Consider the following 21,089-nt stretch of genomic DNA (forward strand, 5'->3'; position numbering starts at 1 on the left):
CATCATGTTCATTTCTATTTTGAGTAAACTATCCCTTTAATGTTTATTTTTACGCAACACTTCTTCAGCACTCTCTCCATTCGCCACATTTCCAACCAAGCGGAGGATTGGCTCGTATCCAACCAACCTCATCATAAAGCCAACAGACCTTTCTTACTGCTGAGAAACACTAGAACAAACTATCCTGTAATAGAACACGTTCTTTGGCTGACATTACACCACTCCAGAAAACAACAAGCTCTTTCCCACTGGAACCACACACACTCATGTTCTTTCTGTCTCTCACATTTCTCTTTCTATCTCACACACACGCATACACAGACTGATGAGTCAGTCCATGGTTCCTACATGGTTTCTCCACCCCTACACCCAGGAGTCAGGGGATCCAGTGTACTGGTTAGCCTTCTGAGAAGGCCTCCTCGTGGTGGAGTAGAAGTCCACGTAGTTAGTGGTGTTGGTATTGGATTTCAGTCTGTTAGATTGGGAGGTGTTGTATCGCTCTGTGGAGGTCAGGTTCTCTGGCTCGTCCTGGTAAGGCCCAGGCTCCTCCTCCCCGTAACCTTGCGGCGATGACAGATACATTCTGTAGTTGTTGTAAGTATTCCTATCCGGCTCGTCGGAGTAGAACACATCTTCCTGCTCGTAAAACAAAAGACAAATTCTTAAGACAAACTCAATCCCTTCAAGACAACAAACATGGGTCCTACATGAGAGTTGAGGGACTATTACACACAACCAGTGATGTAGTGGTAAAAAATAAATAATTGGTTGGTAATCTCTGATCGCAGTCCATAGTCCTATACTTTCAATGCATTTTTCCAGAAAAGGTGGGTAAACCCTCTTCCAAAACAAAAAATGTACCCTCCACTACACCACTGAACACAAATTGAAAGACCAAACCTTTAAGATACATTTAATCCCTTGAACACAAGACAGGCTCTATGCGGACTCTATGGGCACCACTACCCCCAATAAAGGACAATAGGGTTGTGTAATCTTATTTTAGGTAACTGAAAGAGAATTTAAAAGCCCAGTGCAGTCAGAATTGAGATTTTCCTGTGCTTTATATGCATTTCCACACTATGAGTTCAGAATAATACTGTGAAATTGAACAAATTATGATAATGCCCTTTAAGTCTAAGAGCTGTTTGAAATGAATGAAGTTTCAGCCTGTTTGGGTGGGATGGAGTTTGAGTACCCGGTATGTCACCAGGTGGGAAATTAGTTAATAGACCAATTAAACCTCTCTGCCAAAAATAGCCTGTTTTCTCCACTCAGACCACTCAGACAGGCCTAGCTAAATTATTGCTAAGAAGCTATTGTTGTTAATTTTTGACACATTTAATTGAAAACAATCACAGTAAGATACTTGATTGTTACGCAGAAATTATTTCATATTGAGATAAAAACAGCTGCATTGGACCTTTAAGACAACAGAACCACAACATATTTGTGTCTTACCTGGGACCTAGGATAGTCCTCTCTTGATGGTGAGGAATAGGACCCGATAAAATATGGGGTTTGCTTTTCTGACCCTGAAAGTGAAAAACAAAGAGAATACAAACATGAGGCATTGTTTAACTCCACTCTGTGTATGAAACATTCAAAATATATACAAATGTACAACGGAAAATATACTGGCGATTAAAAAGACCATCATGGCTTACCTGTGTACTGGTTTTTGTGTAAACTGTTGTCTCCATAATATGTATCGAGTTGCATAGATGACTGAGCTCTCTGGTAGTTAGAGCTGTGTCTTCTGATCCCTAACATGGCAGGAGAGGAGGTTGCACTACCACCTGAGAAGACATTCCATTCATTCAATCACTCAATCAACATTATATTTATAAACCACTGGTCAGAAAGTGCTTGACACTAACCCGGGCCTAGACCTCAAAGAGCAAGCGGAAGCATAGTGGCAGGGAACAAACCTCGAGAGGAACCAAACCCGGAGGGAACATCCATTGTGGTGTGTGTTGATGAGTAGCTTGAACATGATAGTTGAGTGCTCTCACCTGATTGGCGGGGCACGGGGGACATCTGTAAGGTGCTAGTAGGCAGGGTTGGTTGAGACCTGTACCTGTCTCTCTCCAGAGTGGACACAGGAGTGATGAAATGACCGTGGTGCCATCCGTCCTACAACAGAGATAATCGCAACTCTCAGGACAGTGATATTTTACATCTGCAAAACTGGATTTTAAGGTATTTTATCAGAGATCACTTCAGTTTTTCCAAGGTAAAATGGAGCCAAGTCTCTAACTTTTGATATTAGTTAAGCGATTATACCAAAACCACAGTGATCTGACCTGTTTGTAGAGGGTGCGCAGGTCCCTGTACTGCCACAGCGTGTTGAGGACTTGAGCAGCCGCCTTCACCACCTTCATAGAATACCCCTTCCCCCTGCCCTTACTGATGTCCACCAGCTTCTCGATGCCCCCCGTGTCTGCCAGGGCCTTGGCGTTCTCCATGTTCCTGCTGGTGACTTCGTGGAGCGTGCAGCAGACAGACGCCACCGTCTCGTCAGATAGCAGGGAGGGGCTTCCTCCAGGGAGACGGTTCACCAGGTCCCGCATCGCATACTTTCCTGGGAGGGGAGACAGGGGGCATGAAGGACTTATAAGTGTGTGTGTGAGAAAGAGAGAGAGTTTCTGTGTGTGTGTGTGTGTGTGTGTGTGTCTGACCTATAAGCTCCTTGTTCCTGCTGTCCAGGGCCATGTTCCTCAGAGCGGTGGCCACAGAGCAGACCACCCTGTCGTTGTCCATCCTCAGCAGCTCCACCAGGATAGGAAGCCCCTTCTCCTTGCGCACCGCCGCACGGATGTACGCCGCAAACTGCACACAGGGTATTATGATTTCTATCCTATTTTTATTTGACCTTTATTTACCCAGGAAGTCCAATTATGTCATTACAGCACCATTATCATTCAATAACACCAGATAAACAGAGTAAAGCGATGCATAACAGACATGAGCGTCAGGTGGGGGTTGTTGGTCTCTTGCGAAATACATTTTCTCAATGAGACATCTTAATGAGACTAACCTGTATAAACAAAGGTTACAATGAAACAAAAAAAGGGGTACACCTTCCAGTTTCCAGCAGAGAGGTTCTGAAGGGATCCAGCAGAGCCCTCCAGGGTGGCAGGGTTGGAGCTCTCTGCCAGCAGGCTGAGGTAGGGCTTCACCACGGCCGGGTGCCACAGCATCTCTGCCCCCCGCGGAGGCTTACCAAACCCCGGGATGGGTCCAACGCCGTCCCACTGAAAGCATAATGAAGAGCATGAGCGGGATATAGGCAGTCAGTTCTAATCAAATCTTGGAGGAGAAACACCACAGAATGGAAGAAACGTTGTCCTCTGTCGCAACACTAACTACCGAGTTCCAAACTGCCATCCGGAGCTTCATGAAATGGGTTTCCGTGGTCGAGCAGCCGCACACAAGCCTAAGATCAACATGTGCAATGCAAAGAGCCGGCTGGAGTGGTGTAAAGCTCGCCGCCATTGGACTCTGTTTGGTGGAGGAGGAATAATGGTCTGGGGCTGTTTTCATGGTTCGCGTTAGGCCCCTTAGTTCCAGTGAAGGGAAATCCTAACGCTACAACATACAGTGACGTTGTAGACGATTCTGTACTTCCAACTTTGTGGGAACAGTTTGGGGAAGGCCCTTTCCTGTTTCAGCATGACAAAGCCCCCGTACATGAAGCGAGGTCAATACAGAAATGGTTTGTCGAGATCAGTGTGGAAGAACTTGACTGGCCTGCACAGAGCCCTGACCTCAACACCATCGAACACCTTTGTGATGAATTGGAAAGCCTACTGCGAGCCAGGCCTAATCACCCAACATCAGTTCCCGACCTCACTAGTGCTCGTCGCTGAATGGAAGCAAGTCCCCACAGCAATGTTCCAACATCTAGTGGAAAGCCTTCCCAGAAGAGTGGAGGCAGTTATGGCAGCAATGGGGGGACCAACTCCATATTAATGCCCATGAGATGTTCGACGAGCAGGTGTCCAAATACTTAGTGTACATAGTGTATCTTAGCTAATGTTCTGTGTTAATTCTAACACATTTCCAGGCGCCTTTATCATAGGTGTCGGAGTGTGACTTAGCCAAGGAAAGCGGATAACCCCTACTATACACACCTTATCATCCAGCCAGCCCCTTTTCTTCTTCTTCCTCTTCTTGCCCCAGCAGAGGTAGTCTAGGTCCTTACTGGGGGACCCGTAGCCCAGCAGGGCATCCAGTTCCTGAGTTCCCAGCAGGCGAGATGAGGGCATCTCTATCTCCAGACGGTAGGACAGGTTCCTCAGAGTACACACACAGTTCTCCACAATCTGGGAGAGGAGGGGGAAGCATTTCAGTGATGCACACAATATACACACACACAAAGGGGGTAAGATCGGGAACTTCAAGTTGGGATAGCAGAGATGGATGGGCAGATACTGAGTGAAGAGGACTGGTCTAATTCTGGGTAAAGTAGAGGGGGTTCAGGCGGGTGGGGTGCATGTCGTTGTTTCTGGACTAGCCTAAATGTACTACTCTTATAGTAAGCCCACCTTGCTGTCGAAGTCAGAGGTACTAACGCAGGCCTTGAGGACATAGAGAAGTGAATCCACCAGCCCCTCACAACACCTCAGCTGACCCCTGGCCTCCTCTCCTGCTGAACTCAGGTTCCTGTAGCAAAACACAGTAGAAAGGTGAACAATACATCCACTTATACAATACATTAAGGGTTACACACACACACACACACACACACACACACACACACACACATACACACACATACACAGACACAGAGAGAGAGAGAGAGAGAGAGAAGCCATTTAGCAGACACTTTAATCCAAAGCGATGTACAGTCATCTGTTCTTACAGGGATGACTTCCTCACTCCTCACCTGAGGCAGCCGGTGGTGTTGCGCAGCAGGAGAGAGGAGTGGAACTTGGTCTCCTCTCGGTAGTTGCTGCTGCTCCAGCCGGAGTGGGGGATGACCACAGTGTTGGTCAGGGTGCTCAGAGCGTCCCTGATGATGGTCATCTTGACCGCGTCGCACGACGACAGGTTCCACAGCACCCCTAGTGGTAAACGGGGATAGGCACGGATGTAGTGAGCAGAGGACACGTGCTGAGGTGTGGCCATAAGGTTGGATCCAGTCATCCCTCACTTGATAATGCAGAGATAGGCAAGAAATACTGTATCAGCAAGCAGGCATATAGATCGATCTAGACCTCTCAAACTCAACTCTGGACCTCAAAGCCAGTTCCACTACGTTTTTTTCATTGTTCCCCTCTTATCAGGGACTGATTTAGACCTGGGACACCAGGTGGGTACAATGAATGAACAGGTAGAACAGAAAACCAGCAGGCTCCGGACCTCATAGGGTAAGAGTTGAATACCTCTGGTCTAGACAGCCATAAAAACAGGCAGACAGCAAAAAAAGACAGACAGTGAGGCAGAGAAACGTACCAGTGACCAGCTCCCGGACTTCGTTGTCGGTGGTCTTCCTCAGCAGTCTGAGCAGAGCGGGGACGCCACCAGAGTTCCTCAGGGCCACCTTGTTGTCGTCTGTAGCCTTGCCATAAACCAGGTTCCTCAGGGCTCCGCAGGAACTCTTCTGCACCTCTACAGCTTTGTGGTCCAGCAGGTCCACCAGGTGCTGGATACCTCCCAGGTGACATACCTGTTAGAAGAGGGTCAAGGTCACACACACCTGGAGCTGACAAAAAAAGTATAATCAATAACACAGTTACTTAAGCAAGAAGGCCCGAGGGGGTGTGGTATATGGCCAATTTACCACGCCTAAGGGCTGTTCCCTAGCACGACGCAACGCAGAGTGCCTGTATACAGCCCTTAGGCGTGGTATATTGGCAATATACCACAAACAACCGAGGTGCCTTATTGCTATTATAAACTGGTTTCCAATGTAATTAGAACAGTAAACCATTTTTTTTTGTCATACCCGTGGTATACATTCAGGGGTCAAACCACCCAGTTTATATTCATGTTTTTAGGACTATCCTTTGTATTAATTCACTTTTTACTGCAGTGGGCTAAATCAGGGTCACACAGAGTGATTCTTGGTAGTCTTTAACCAATCTACTTTGAAACAAAAGTATACACCTCACAGACATGGTTATGGGCTTAAAGTAAATAAGACAACTGTACCATGTCAGATATAGAGTTGAACTGTATTACATTTTGAGCTTGCATCCCAATATTACACATCACAGAAGACTGAAATATAACAAAACCGTTTGACATTTTCTGAAAATAATTCATTTTTTTTTTTTAATTATGAAATTGTGAAAAATATTAATGACATTCCACCCATGACACCACTAGAGTGCGATTTGGTCATTCGACTGCAGAAAAGGGTTGTGTTTGCGCTTTCAAATCCTCTCTAGGGAAGGACTTCCCATCCCCATATAGTCTGTGTGATCATACACGTCAGCTGAGAGGTTAGGAACAGACAGGGACAGACGGGCATCCGGTTACCTCCACTTTGATGCGGTTGTCTCCGTAACACAGGTGCTGGAGGTAGGCTGCAGCGTTGGCCTGGACTGAGGGGAAGTGATGCTGCAGCATGTGGATCACCTCAGGAAGATCGGGGTCACGCCACGCAAACTCCCTACAGAGGGCGGGGAGGGAGAGCGAGCGGGAGGGAGAGAGATATAGAGGGAGAGAAAGAGATAGCAGGAGAGATAAGGGGAGAGGGAGAGAAAGAGATGGTAGGAGAGAGATAAGGGGAGAGGGAGAGAAAGTGAGTCTAAAAGCAATTTTCAATCTATCGCTTCCAACATCAATGACACGTCATTTGATTTGAATTCATCAATAACATGTCTGGATGTAATCATCACGTGGCTCGACGTGTGTGTGTGTGAGTGTGTGATGGTGCGTTGTGTATTTGTACCTAGGATCCTTTTGTATACTGTCTATGGAGGGGGACCTTGTGGCAGCCCTGTCGACCAGACCAGAGTGCCTGGAGAAAGAGGTCTCATTGGGCCCCTGTCCCTGCTGGGAGACCCTGTAGGGGTCAGCGTATGACCCTGCGGTGTTCATCCCATAGCTGCTTCTTTGGTACGCCAGCGTGCTGCAATGGCTTGTGGTCCTCTGGAGGGTCCGCTGAAGGTTCTCCGCACCTGGGAATACAAAGACGCAGATATATTCAGGATGGGTCGTAGCCTACACACACACACACACACACACACACACTTCTCTACTTTGAGTCTGTATAACTGCATCGCCATGTGTCTTAGAAAAGACAGCCCACATATGAGTATCTTGTTGACTGTAGATAACAAACTAGTCATTACACACCGTGCAAGTCTCTGGTCCCAATGGTTCTAGCCATGTGCAGTTGTGTCTGCTACTAGTGTGTTGCAGTACCCGTGAGTGTCCTGTAGATAGCGCTGTGCGATCCGTGGTGGGCGTGGGTGGGGCTGTGATACAGGGGGCTTTGGAAGGCTCTGTCGTCGTAGACAGGCGTGACGTGGCAGTCAGGAGACATGGCCATCCTCATATCCTGGTCCAGTGGGCTGTGGTGAGTGGCGTAGGAGCTGTGCAGGCCTGGACACACGCACAGCAGGAGAACATGAATAGTCATGACATTATTTACACTGTCAGCTGTCAAGATGGGCTTGGAGGACAATGTTGTGGGTGATGGAAGGTGGAGAAATGTGGGTGAATTTCTTCATCAACCCTAAAATCAACCTTAAATCTAAAATTAATATTCCAATCTGTAATCAGTTGTGTCGTATGTTGGTTGTGAATGGTTAATTCTAGGCTGCTGTACAGTGTAAAAGTAGATCTATCTTCATGGTTGAGGTTGATGTAAGTGATTAACTACTACCAAGGCAGCAGCTACTATTCCTGGGGTCCGAACAGTTACATCACAACAAAACAACAGCCTACATCATTAAATAAAACAATACAACATACAAGACATTATTACTGTAATATTACAAATTACAATATAAAATCCACAATACCACAACATTACAATGTGTGTGTGTAGAGTGTCTGTGTTCGAGTGTGTATGCTTGTGTTTGTGTGTGTGTGTGTGTCTCTTCACAGTCCCCAAGTCCAGAACAGACTCTGGGGAAAGACGCGGTACTAAATAGAACCATGATCATGTGGAACAATTTCACATCTTGGATGGTGCAACCTCTTAAAAGCTCAACCTATTGAGATGTACTGTGCAGTAACAAGAATCCCCTGCATGCCTCTGCTTCAATGTAATGAGCTGTAAAAGGCTATGCTTTATGGTTCTCCAGGGCGCACTTGATTTACTTTGCCAACAGGCTCCTTTCTTTTGGCCCTGTAAAATAGATGGAAACCAATCCATGCTGCTTCGTCATTTACCAAACACCCCCACAGCAGAGCAGTGCTCTGAATGACTCTGGCGACGCCTCAAACGGCACCCTATTGCCTATATAGTGCACTACTTTTGCCCAGAGCCCTATGGTTAACCTCCGAACAAGGGATTTATAAAACAGGGCTATGTGGGTCAGTAGGGTAGGCTCAGTGATATGATACGCTGCAGGATGGATCAGGATAAAGGACAAACACATCTCTCTGTCGCCACACTACAGATCTAGTATTTAGTTCATATAATCCAATGGATCTCTACAGAGCTAAATCGATTCAGAAAGGCAAGTTCTCCGCACGTAAATAAGAAGAGAGACTGGTACCGTTTTACCCTTTTCAATAATATTTTTCCTACCCTTTAACCAGCATAAAATGACCCTTTAAAGCTAGAATCTTTACTTGCCACATCAATTTTTGGACTTATAAAGGAATGATACTGTATGTACCCATTGATTCTTGAAGAATATAACTTAAATAAATGCCTCATGAACTTGGTTCAATAGTTACAGGCCTACCCCTTCAGAACCCAAAATAAGCTTTTTATACTCAAATGTTTGTAAACAAAGCAAATGTAAATAAACACTGTATAGCAGGGTTCCCCAACTAGTGGCCTGCATAAAATAGATACTGTATATGAGATCGTATACAAATGTAAGCAAGGTTTGACATTATGATGTTTTGGTCAAATATTATAACGGTTTGGGCTTCTTGCGGTCAATTTGCAGTCTACAAATTATTTGTAATTATGTTCCGGCCCTCTGACCATCCCCTCAGAAAAAATCCTCCCGCTGCTTAATCTAGTTGATGATCCCTGCTGTATAGCCTGAAAACATGGTTAAAACTACTATTATTATGTTGATGGATGGTCAGTCCTTGCATGCATAGCTTTGCATTTGAGAGTGGTTCAATTTATCCAGGCCCATCCCTCAGCTTTTTACCAAAACACAGGCGGGTGACAGCTTTGTTTGTTATTGTTTTAATTAAGGATTCCAGCTTTAAGTGCATGTGTGTGTGTGTGTGTGTGTGTGTGTGTGTGTGTGTGTGTGTGTGTGTGTGTGTATGCATGAACGTGTGTGCATGTGTGTGTTTCGAGGCAGAGTCCTGCTGTATGACTAACCAGTGAGGCTGTCAGGCCGTGACAGAGGCAGGGCGGTCCTCTCGTAGAGCCCGTAGGCGTCATGTATGTAGGGGAGAGCCTGAGCCCCCTGGCGGGGCAGTGTGGAACCGTAGTGCTGGGGCACAGCCGTCATACAGGACCTCAGAGGAGAGCCAGACAGCCCCCTACCCTCCACCAGAGACAGTGTAGACCCCAGGCGCCCGGAGACACTACCCATCGCCTGTTGAGGTGAGGTGGCATGACTGGCGCTCCCTGGAAGGGGGCTGGTCCGGAGAGGAGAGTCACCGTTCCCGTTCCTCTGGTGGGTGGGGGAGTAAGGAGAGGTGGCGCGCTGGAAGGAGGGGGTGGTGCCTGGACCGGGCAGGGAGGAGGGGGGCATGGTGGTCCCAGGGAAGATGCTGGCGAGGGGTTTGGGCTCGGTGAGGATGGGTGAGCCGTAGGCGCTGCCGCCCTGGGAGGTGCGGAGAGAGACCCGGGACGGGGACACGGCGCCCCCCACACCACACACAGGAGACTGGCCCCGGGAGGAGAGGGAGCCCATCCTCCTCATCACCCGCCCTGACGCTGAGACCTGGGATAGGAGGGATGCAGGAAGCAGGGTGAGTGGGGGAGAGATATGGACAAGGCAAGACACACAGGAAAGCCAATTCAGTCCTTGATACATATGGTTATCTTTAACTTTGAGTTGCATACAGTTTGAGTAGGTTAACTAAGATATTATATAAATGGGCAGGCTTTTAAAAGGTTATATAATATGAATACGTGGGCATATAAATAGGTTGTCTGTCTCTTCACAGAAGGTGGGTTAGTGTATATTGGCTACCTGTGCGGAGGCCTGTCCCTCTGCCCGGGAGCTCCTGCTGTGACTGGGGCTTCCCCTGGGGCCGCTGCCTGACAGCACGTGTCTGGGATCTGACAGAACCACGTTCTCTCTGCTCACACTGTAGTAACTCATACTGCTGTCCTGGTAGCCACTGTCTGCATACGACGTCATATGGGCCACAGATCCTGTGAGAGGGAGGCGAGGGGAGAGGTAGAGGAGAAAGAGAGGAGGGGGAAAGGGAGGAGAGGGGGATGCAGGAGAGAGGAGAGGAGAAAGATGGGAGGGAGGGAGGGAGGAGAGGAAGCAGAGGACAGAATGATGTTTGCCTTGTTGGTCTTCAGGTCTATTTCAGAGCTAGGCTACACAGTGAATGAGCATTTATGCAATCGATACATTCATAACGAATACAGCATCCCACGGTATGTAAAAGATAAGTGCCCATTTAAAGAAGTATTGTCACTAAGTTACGGAATGCGCCCGCTTAGGATGATATACTGTTTATTGTGCATTTTATGGCAAAATTAAAGCTGTCGTTACATTAGTTGTAGATGTTGTCTTAATATTTAATTAGTAAACCACTGCTACGTTATATACTGCATGTTGTGTCGCAGTACCTGGTATACTTTGATGTTATTCCACAGCTACTTTTGATTTCAAAGCATTTTCAATTTTTTTTAATTTCAAAGCATTTCTGCCTTTTGACTTTCAAACCTTTCCCCCCCCTTTTTGATGTCATCATTCCTGCGAGTTAAAAAAAAAAAAATTCCATCTAGCCCTAAACACTCTATATTCTCCACGCTAAATCTAAACTGTCCAAAAAAAATGAAGAAGAAGGCAGATGAAAAAGAGGATGCAGGAAGTAACAGACCCTCACTGTCATGCAGGGATGCCCTCTCCACTTCGGGGAGGTAGAGTGACCCGTGACCCTGATCAGCTCGGAAGAGACGGGAGGGTGACTGGTGAGAGCTGTCCATTACAGCAGCCCGGTGCTCTCCCGTATCAGACACATCTACTGAGGAAAACAAGATGGCGTCATGTCAACCTGTGTCCTGTGATCGCTATCGAGATTGTTTAAAATCCCAGGAGATTGGTGGCACCTTAACTGGGGAGAACGGTCTCGTGGTAATGACTGGAGCAGAATAAGTGGAATGGTATCAAACACATGGTTTCCATGGTTTCCGGGTGTTTGATGCCATTTCATTTGCTCAATTCCAGCCCTTATTATGAGCCGTCCTCCCCTCACCAGCCTCCTGTGGTATAAACGTAACTTACCTCAAAAGCAGTTTATGATGGGACTCGCTACATGCCCTTGTACCTGCACTTCCATTGGGCAACCCTATGGGTGTCTACACAATAGGATTTCAATAGGGGTCAATGTGATTTTAATATGGGAGAAGCTGTACCTGTGGATCTCCAAGCAAAGGACTTCTCTGATGAGTCGCTGTAAAGAAGAGAAGGTAGTAAAATAATGGAGGGAAGGGGGTGGGGCAGGACAGGCATGGAGAGGATATGAGAGCTAGATCAACATGACAGTTTACAATTTAATCCTGTGTTTGTATTTGTGTGTGTTGCATGTTGTGCGTTCAGTGAGCCTGGATAAAGGCATTACTGTAGCTACATCAGTCAGTAGCTCCAATGTAGGTGACATGCTGAGAAACAGGGTCAGGGCTCTGTGTGTGTGTGTGTGTGTGTGTGTGTGTGTGTGTGTGTGTGTGTGCGCGTTTGTGTACCTGCTACTGGCATCATCCTCATCGGCAGGCGACTCAGCTCCCAGCATGCACCTCTCCAGTTGACTGGCGACGATCTGACGCTCCTCCTCCAGCTCCCGGGTCAGACGCTCAAACTGGAGCTCCTACGGCAACACGGAAGGGACAAACGGTAGAATCATACTCGCCGAATGACACTTTCTTTCACTGACAACAGCTTCCACTGTGATAACAATAACCAAGGTACACAGCCTTTGGCATGCTCACTCTGCGTCGATTTTAGAGCATTTTAATGTTTGACCTGTAAAATATCTATGGTCAAAAGGAATAAGTCAACAAAAGAGGCTTTGTGGCATTAAGGTCAGAGCTACTCAGATTCATCAGGCAGATTTCCCGCTGAACAGGGACGGGTGTTTCTTAATTTGTTTGTTACAAGTCAACATTATTATAAGAATTCAATTAAAAACCCTTCAGTGCTACAAATGTCTAAAAATGTGTATATAGACTAGGCAGACTTTATAGGCCATGAGGTGAGACTAACCGCTAAATGACGAAGCATCATCTAATGGAAGCAATCAGTGGCACAGTGGCAGCCAGCCACCAGCTTGAGCAGGATGGGTTCTTATCAGGATGGGGTCCTGCCAATGACCCCTCCTCCCATGCCAAGCAGTACCAGGTTGTGTCTAGTACTGTACCAGCTGAGTGGTGAACTGGAGGGGTCACTGACTGACTGCCCATTGTCACAGGGTCACAAACACAAAGTGTCTCTGTCTAGTGAGAGGCGTCGACCCCGGAAGCTCAGATCCTGTCTGATGTACAGACACCAGAGAGAACCAGACGACTTCTGCAACACACTGGAATCCTGCAAACCCACAGGAATGTCAGCCAAAGACAGAGTGAGTGAGTGCAACACACACACAGAGAGCACACACACACTCACACCAGAGAATTACTGGGCTCAACCAAGCACATCACACAAGCAAACACACACACAATAAATACAAGGGGGACACACACACACACACACACACACACACACACACACACACACACACACACACACACACACACACACACACACACACACACACACACACACACACACACACACACACACACACACACACACACACACACACACACACACACACACACACACACACTCCCTGACAGCTGTCTAACTTCAACAGTTTGCAGCGCATTAGGGACCTTAGTGAAATACGGGCAGGGCAGCAGGGTGGGTGATGTAACTGGATTGAACCAGCCTGGCTGGCCTGGTGCTTTAACTCCACCTACAGATCTAGATTAGGATAGAGATGAGAGATGGACCATTCCCGGAAAACTAAAACAGCGGGGCACAGTGTTCATCCTACATACTGGTACCAAACATTCCATGACAACAACAAGAAAACCATCAAGACTTAATTCTTACTAGAAGGTCTTGTTCTCTTGGGACTTTTGGCACTAACATGGCATCCGCTGATTTTTCAAATGTCTTACTGGGTTTGCCAATTTCTGAATGGCTACTTGCTCATTCAGCATACTGTTTGCTACAGCATCCGATGGACTCCTACTGCTATTCAGTATGAAAATGCTGATTTTGCACAGATTACTACTGCGGCTCATCATACTAGTGCAGTTAGCTGACCCCCACACTTCTGCTGACTCTTTACAAAATCTGACAGAATTCAAGAGAGAAACCCATTAGAAAGCACTTAGCCTAAAGCTTTAGGTGTCGAAATACGTCAAAACAGCACGGACATACTCACGCAGCAATACAGTTTACGCAACAACAGAAATGAATCCATTTTTTTTTTAAACTAAAAGATACATGAAAATCTATAAAATCTCATCAGGAAGACACTTCCAGTTTTCAGAATGAGACGACAATGAAAAAGATACTGCATTCATTTACAGCTTTGTGACGGGTTTGATTGAACGTCTGGGATATTGTGACATTCGCATTAGTCATCACTCATTTCTGTACTAGCACTCAGGAGGACAGAACAGTGAGGCAGCCTACACTGTACATCTGTAAATCCTTTATCTGTAAGCACTCTGCTTTCCCACAATTCTGATTGAGCGACAGTCTCAGAAAACACTGCTTGATCAATGGAGGTTATCTCCTTGTACATTCTAGCATCTCTAAATGCATAATATAACAGCAGAGGGGAAAAGGGGAGGGACAAAGACTCATAGAACTAGAACGAGATGGGGAAAGAGAGAGAGAGAGAGAGAGAGACAGAGAGAGAGAGAGAGAGACAGAGAGAGAGAGAGACAGCACGAGAGGAGCAAAGGAGGGAGATAGTCATACCTGTTCTTTGACCGAGGCCAGTAGGTTGTTGGTGCTGGTGTCTGCTTGGCTGTGCCCGCTCGGTCCCTCTCTGGCCGGCAGAGACCCTTCCCCCTCCATCTCCGCTGCCCGCTGCTCTGGAGATGGCATCCTCCACCCTCTCTGCCCTGTGGAGACATGCCCAGTACACATTACACACATTACATATGTTACTGTCCAGCACTAAAACCCAAACAAGGACTGCAGTGCATGGAAGGCCCAATTGCTTGCCATGTCATTTTGCTACTTATTGGCAATGCATGCATGCACTTCCACCAATGTGACAGGCTGAGAAGCACTGCACAGCACTTCAACTAGAAGCCTGTGTACAATAGCAATACAATTACTACAGCCACTGTCAATGGGATGTCAGCTCTCCCAATGCAAGATGATGCTGCATTACATCAGGGCATTGGTGCAGCCAGTTCAATGAAAATGGACTGTGAGGTCAATGCATCATAGTATGATGATACACTGAAGCTATAAACCCATGACAGATACATTGTAACAAACAAAATCACCGTGTTTGAAGTTTGAACACGCAAGAGAAAATGTACACGGCGCATATGGATATTGAGAAGGTGAATCATCCGACTCTACCTAGGTTAAAATGATAGGAATCATGTATTTACAATTCTGCAACAGCTGCTTACTTACGAGGCACGAGCTAGTGCGATTCCTTAGCCGCCAGATGTTGCTGATGTACTGTTCAGGGTATACGTCCGTCAGGAATCCATTTTCCATACGACCGCGACAGCTTCATTTTGCAAACAGTGTCGCTAAGACTACATTACTACTTCATCCGTTAGCAATTATTCAAGCAATATTCCATGCATTGGCGAATGTCAATATTATTATTTATGTATCTGCCTTGGCTGTCCAAAATCTACCCAGCTACGGTGCAATTGACTTCTGTGGCACCCACCCACGATTCAGGATAGATGTGACGTCACCATGCGGTTTGTACACGGAGGTATTTATATGGTAATTCGCTGGGGCCATAGGAATACGACACACTGTTTTCACCGTACAAAATAATAGTTTAATCAACAGATATATGACATTTAAAGTGGTGTTTTTTTCCAAATAAATATTGAATGAAATGAATATGCTATCATATTTTATTGTTGTAATGTAATGAGCCATATGAATAGAATGAATTTGATTGCATATTATTTCTGTTCTATAACCTGTACGAAGCTATGTGATAGTTTTATATTGTACTTGTCAATAGGCATGATTATTAACACTAGTACTGTTCTGACAGTGTAGCTAATTACCACTTAATCAAGAAAGAGCACGAGGGTTACATGCACATGCTAATTTATTTTAATGACATATTCACTCATCACTTTAAGAAAGATGTGAGAATCACACATTGACTGTGTTAAAGTGGACCTCTCCACCAATGAAAAACTAGGGAAGATTATTACTGTGTATATTTACTGTGCTAAGTGGAACATTTCTTCAAGCTACATGTACCTCCACGTAGGACTGGGCGATATAGCGTGAATACCGGTATGGATCAACATGTCATCTATAAAAAAAAATGTTTTTATTAAGTGCTAAATAACTGAACAGTTCAACAAATTTGACTACTTCACTGTCACTTTTGTCCTAGTTTGGTTGAGAATAAAACCATCATGGAGAAAGCCTGTTAAAATAACTTAGAACTCATTTGTTGCCATTCTAGTCTCATGCACTAAAACATATTTGGATCTTGTATTATTCAGAAACATAAAATACCGTCGAATATCACCATACCGTTGTAAACTATAGTGATATAATTTTGGCCATATCGCCCAGCCCTACCTTCACGTCAAAGCAAAACCATTTTTACTTCAGAGCAAACAATATCATTGCACGATACAATTGCTACTATTCCCTAAATATGTAGAATGAATTGACACCGTTGTTTGAACATCACAAAAGGTTTCTATCTATCTATGGAATCAATGGCCACCATAACTTCATAACACTGAACCATATCCTGGTATGAGATAGGCTGGGATCTTGGCTGGGAGGGCATCTCTTTAGAATAAAGTAGATTCATTGGCATTTCTGTCTTCCATTCCAAACCATGTCTGCCTTCCCATGACAAGTGAATCACTTAGCACCCATGTTTCCATGTTTTTTTGGCAGCGCTCTCGGTTTCCGATCCTATTCAACACGAGAGCTGAAAAGCGTGAGCCACAAACGTCTCCTTTGTGTGTCCGTACAGTAGGCCTTGTTCACAAACAATCTTCACAGCACCGAAACCCTTTTTTTACACCACAAATAGAAACTCCAGTGTACAGTACTGTTTCATAGTCACACAATTCATCTTCCAATTCAAGGACGATAATATAAACATGACAAGCATCAACAAGCTGTGTCGGTGTTCTGAGAACAACATTACACGGCGTAAAAAACAAAAGACAACAATAATAAATAAATGAACAGAGAAGGTACCGTTGCATAATTACAAAACATAACAGTCGGGATGTACAGTTATGAGAGAAAGTGTGTCACTCAGAGAGAGAGAGAGAGAGAGAGAGAGAGAGAGAGAGGGAGAGGGAACAGACAGTAAAGTGAATGGCATGTGTGGGTGTGTGTATCCACTGTTGTTTTCTACCCCAGATGGACCTCTTCTGTTCTCCTCCCTATTCCAGGTCTTCATCCTCAGGTGCGATGGTGCTCGTCTGTTCAGAGGTCACACCTGAAAGACAACACACACACACACACACACACACACACACACACACACACACACACACACACACACACACACACACACACACACACACACACACACACACACACACACACACACACACACACACACACACACACACACACACACACACACACACCGGTTGGTCATATGTAATAATGGTAAACATTCAAAATGCATTAAATCCCGTAGCCAACCCATATGAGTCATGTTTGGCATTAGTCCAGAATTTCCATATGGTATGAAATAAACACTTTAATTGTTTGATTAAAGGTTGTTTGATTTAGCAGATTAAACATATAGTGCTGCTGCTAATTCCTCCAAAATACATGTTGAGGAAAAGTCTGTCAAAGACTATGAGGCAAAGTAATTTGTCGTACTTGAGCAGTCATCCTCGTTGGTGGACTTCTTCTCATCCTCTATGTAGCCAAAGCTCAGCAGCTTGGACATGCTCACAGGAACAGTTTTCTTCTCAATGGACCTGTCCATAGTAAAATCACTTTGACTGAGAGGTTGGAAATTAAATTGTGTTAGTGGTTATGTTGAATTTATAACTTCCAACATTACACAAATGATATACTACACCGGTTATAAAGGTTATGCAAACATATCACATACTGATACACGCATATTTCAGCATGTTGGTATTATTATTATTATAATATTATTATTATTATTAAGCGTGAAGTGAAATGGAATTACAGAATGAATAGTAGATGTGGAATACAGAGGCAGGCACTCACGTCTTCTTGTATTTGTTGATCTCCATATAACCACCTTGGCTTAGAGACATGTTCTCCATTTGGCTGGACGCATCAGTGACTGTGGGGTTCTGCACACAAGAACACAACCAGTTCAAACCAGTCGGTCAGGCCCAGTACAAGAATACTCATTGTATGAAGTATACACGCGCATGAAACACTTCTAACAATGAAATGGACGACCGAGTAAATAAATGGGTGAAGATATGTCGACCACACCAAACTGGATGGCAGTCAAACAAATGAAATGTTATTACAGTACACTGGTAAAAAACAAGGCAGAGAATTTCAACAGAAGTCCCCACCCAATCCCTTTCTGAACGCAACGATGGAGTCAACTCAAGAGATGAACTGAGGGGAAAATAAAGGGAGGAGATGATGGTAAATGATAACAACTGTGTCAGTGATTAGGGGGTTTGTTGGGGCCATTGAATTCACCTTCTCTTTATAGCTATCACTCTCCCTTTCCCAGGCTGAAATATCATCAGTACCGAAGGGAGCAGCTAGAGGTTGCCTTTTGCCGTATCCTTGACAATCATCAGGGGATGCTGCTTTACTTCCGCTGTAAAGCACAAAACCATTGTAATACCCCTACATTGGCCACTACTTTTGGCCAAGAGGCATCCATTTGAGAACCCTGGCTTGGACAACTAAAGTTACACCTCCCACCAAGAGTCAAGATGTAACTTCCCATTCTAGACATTACCTGTTCAATCTGTTTTCAAGACACATACAGACATGACATGATGCAGACCGTTTTGTTAGGCCTGACATATTGTTCCATGATCCCACTTTAGAAAATGAGCCATTCCAATAATATTTTCGTCAAACAGAGCCAATGAACCAACAGGGTTCGGGGTCCTTACCGCTGAGATTCAGCTGAGAACCAATCAGGTGAGTTGTAGGATTTATTAGGCCTAGCCTCCTCCTTGTTGTCCTCATGCCACAGTAAACCTGTGGAGGACACATAACACAAGGTACTTAAAAGTAGGAACATGACTAAACATGAATTCATCTCTTTTGAACAAGCAGTCTTTTCATTTCCTCTGGGAATTCAATGTGGGAATTCAACACCTCTCCCCTATTTGACCTAGATATTTTGGGTGTATGTATTGATATGCAGGCTATGCATGTAGTTCTGTCCTTGAGCTGTTTTTGTCTATTAATGTCATGAATTATGTCATGTTTCATGTTCTATGTGGACCCCAGGAAGAGTAGCTGCAGCTTTGGCAAAAGCTAATGGGGATCCTAATAATATACCAAATACCAAATGAGTTGAGCATGATATATAGAGCAATTCACTATAATTTGAACTAGCTAATATTATTACAGACAGATCCACAAAGTCCATAGTAATGAGCATGTACTAAAGTGTAAAGCATGTATCTACTGTAAAGCAGCACAAAGCTATGTCACAAAACATTGTTACCCTTCTGTCCCCCTCCTTTGGCAAGTTTGACATAGTCGGAGTCGGAGTCGAATATTCCTACACGCCTTCCGCTGGTCCTGGCCTCAGGAGCACCCTCAGTGGCTTCCTGGCACAGCCCGGGGATCTGGGAAGTGGGTCCCGTAACACCGTTGGAGGGGGCTTGGCCTGGATAGCCTGTCTTCACGCCTGTAATAAAATAATTAGGTTTTGAATGGGCGTTGTCACCAGCGCTTAAGCCTGCATTTACAGGCAGATGATGCAACTGCCCTGGCTGGCTAGAGAATTCATGGCCTAGATGTAAAAGCTATATTGAGTGATATAGTGTAGCATCCCTGTATGTAAGCATATGAAAGCCTCTGCTAAGGGCTCGAAATTCGCTGCAAGGGAGGTAGCTAGTGCACTTTCCCCTGCAACCAGAAGGTAACTGGTTCAAGCACCACCTCAGCCATTCCTCAATCGCTACATTTGGTGGAAGCAGAGGGATAAATCCACACTCTCTCTGGTCTTTTTAGGAATACTCTGCTTAGAGGTCTGGCCCTTTATGGCACAGGAGAGTTTGCTTAAATGCAAGGATACTGTATTAGTTGGCTCAGATGTCCAGTTAACTGACTACAGACAGAGGCTAGAATACGTTAGCAAGCTAGCTTACCACCAGGCTTGGTCCGTCTGTGGTTGGGAGCAGCACTCATTTTGGCTGATGATGATTCCAGAATTAGCTGACGGGGTATAATAAAAAGACAAGAAAGTTGCAACGTCAGTTAAATATGCAAGATAAACTATGCTAACAGCTCTCGCAATATGTAAACCACACGACAATCGGGTATCCCCGTTTCAGACACAGAGGGGAGAGGCACACACAACCTTTGTTCAATGCTAGTTAGTGGGATAGCATCCTTCAGCTAGCTAGCTGGCTTTACACAAAAGCCATCAAACGTGCATGACTAGCTAACAGGTTATCATATCATGTTGGTAATCGCACATAGAGTAATGCAATGTTCAGAGAGGAATTTTAGGTTTAGAAAAGCTATCTTACACAATTCGTGTGCCGGTGAGAGTGGAGACCTCGATATGGATGGTTAGCTAATGCGGTTAGCATTTCCTGCTGCACATTCCATGTACATCCGGTCATGTGGTTGTATTTATTATTTATAAAGAAAACACCCAAAACAGAAATATCCTACCAATATACATTACACATTTACATACAATTATTTATATTACAGTTACAATATACCAAAATGTATAAATAGATTGACTTCAATTAGGAGACGTTCGTGCCTTTTGGATTTGTAATACTGTAAATTATTAGAATTTTCATTTATTACAGAAAATTGCAATTTTCTTCACTCAAAACCAGCGCCATACATCTGTACAGGACCATGGACAGCAACCCCGAACAAGCCACAGCATCACCCTGAACCTGTTCAGCACCATGGACAGCTCATCCTACAACCCCACCAGAAATCACATCGTCCAGACCCAGACCAAGACATTTGAGAGATTGACGTACTGGAGGCAAAAATTTGTGATTTCCCCTTAGATAGGTCAGCTGAAAAGTCCAAATTGACTATATTGTAAAAATTCATGAGAACAAAAATTCGCTTTTTGGTCGTAATTTAAGGTTAGGGTTAGACATTAGGGGTTAATTACTTTGTGGCTGTTACTTTGTGGCTGAGCCAGCTAGTGACCACTCTGCAGAGCTGCCTCCAGAACAAGATTCATGAAGAAAAACGCTAACCTGCAGCCAAGACCAGGACAGATCCAGGCCCAGACCCTAGACCTTAGGCACTAATGTTCACATCCCATACCTCCTTTATGTGGTTTTGAGTGTTCAAGACTCCAAGAGT

The 21,089-nt window shown here is 45.1% G+C and overlaps 1 protein-coding gene across 1 annotated transcript; it reads right to left on the reverse strand.

The window, feature by feature from the left end:
- Positions 1-363: 363 nt before the first annotated feature.
- On the reverse strand, positions 364-19,931 carry LOC120050738 (plakophilin-4-like). The gene is made up of 25 exons (XM_038997300.1): positions 19,892-19,931; positions 19,243-19,428; positions 18,736-18,767; positions 17,796-17,884; positions 17,433-17,557; positions 14,322-14,467; positions 12,032-12,153; positions 11,705-11,742; positions 11,170-11,313; positions 10,302-10,486; positions 9,479-10,049; positions 7,376-7,560; positions 6,905-7,116; positions 6,490-6,622; positions 5,461-5,674; positions 4,892-5,069; positions 4,551-4,668; positions 4,137-4,328; positions 3,084-3,257; positions 2,682-2,832; positions 2,307-2,584; positions 2,016-2,136; positions 1,668-1,799; positions 1,462-1,535; positions 364-639 (listed from the first exon to the last, which is right to left on the reverse strand). Exons 1-25 carry the CDS (start codon positions 19,929-19,931, stop codon positions 364-366), a joined length of 4,116 nt encoding a protein of 1,371 aa, XP_038853228.1.
- Between the last annotated feature and the right edge of the window lie 1,158 nt (positions 19,932-21,089).

This window comes from Salvelinus namaycush, chromosome 7, assembly GCF_016432855.1.
Source record: "Salvelinus namaycush isolate Seneca chromosome 7, SaNama_1.0, whole genome shotgun sequence".
Lineage (NCBI taxonomy): Eukaryota > Metazoa > Chordata > Actinopteri > Salmoniformes > Salmonidae > Salvelinus > Salvelinus namaycush.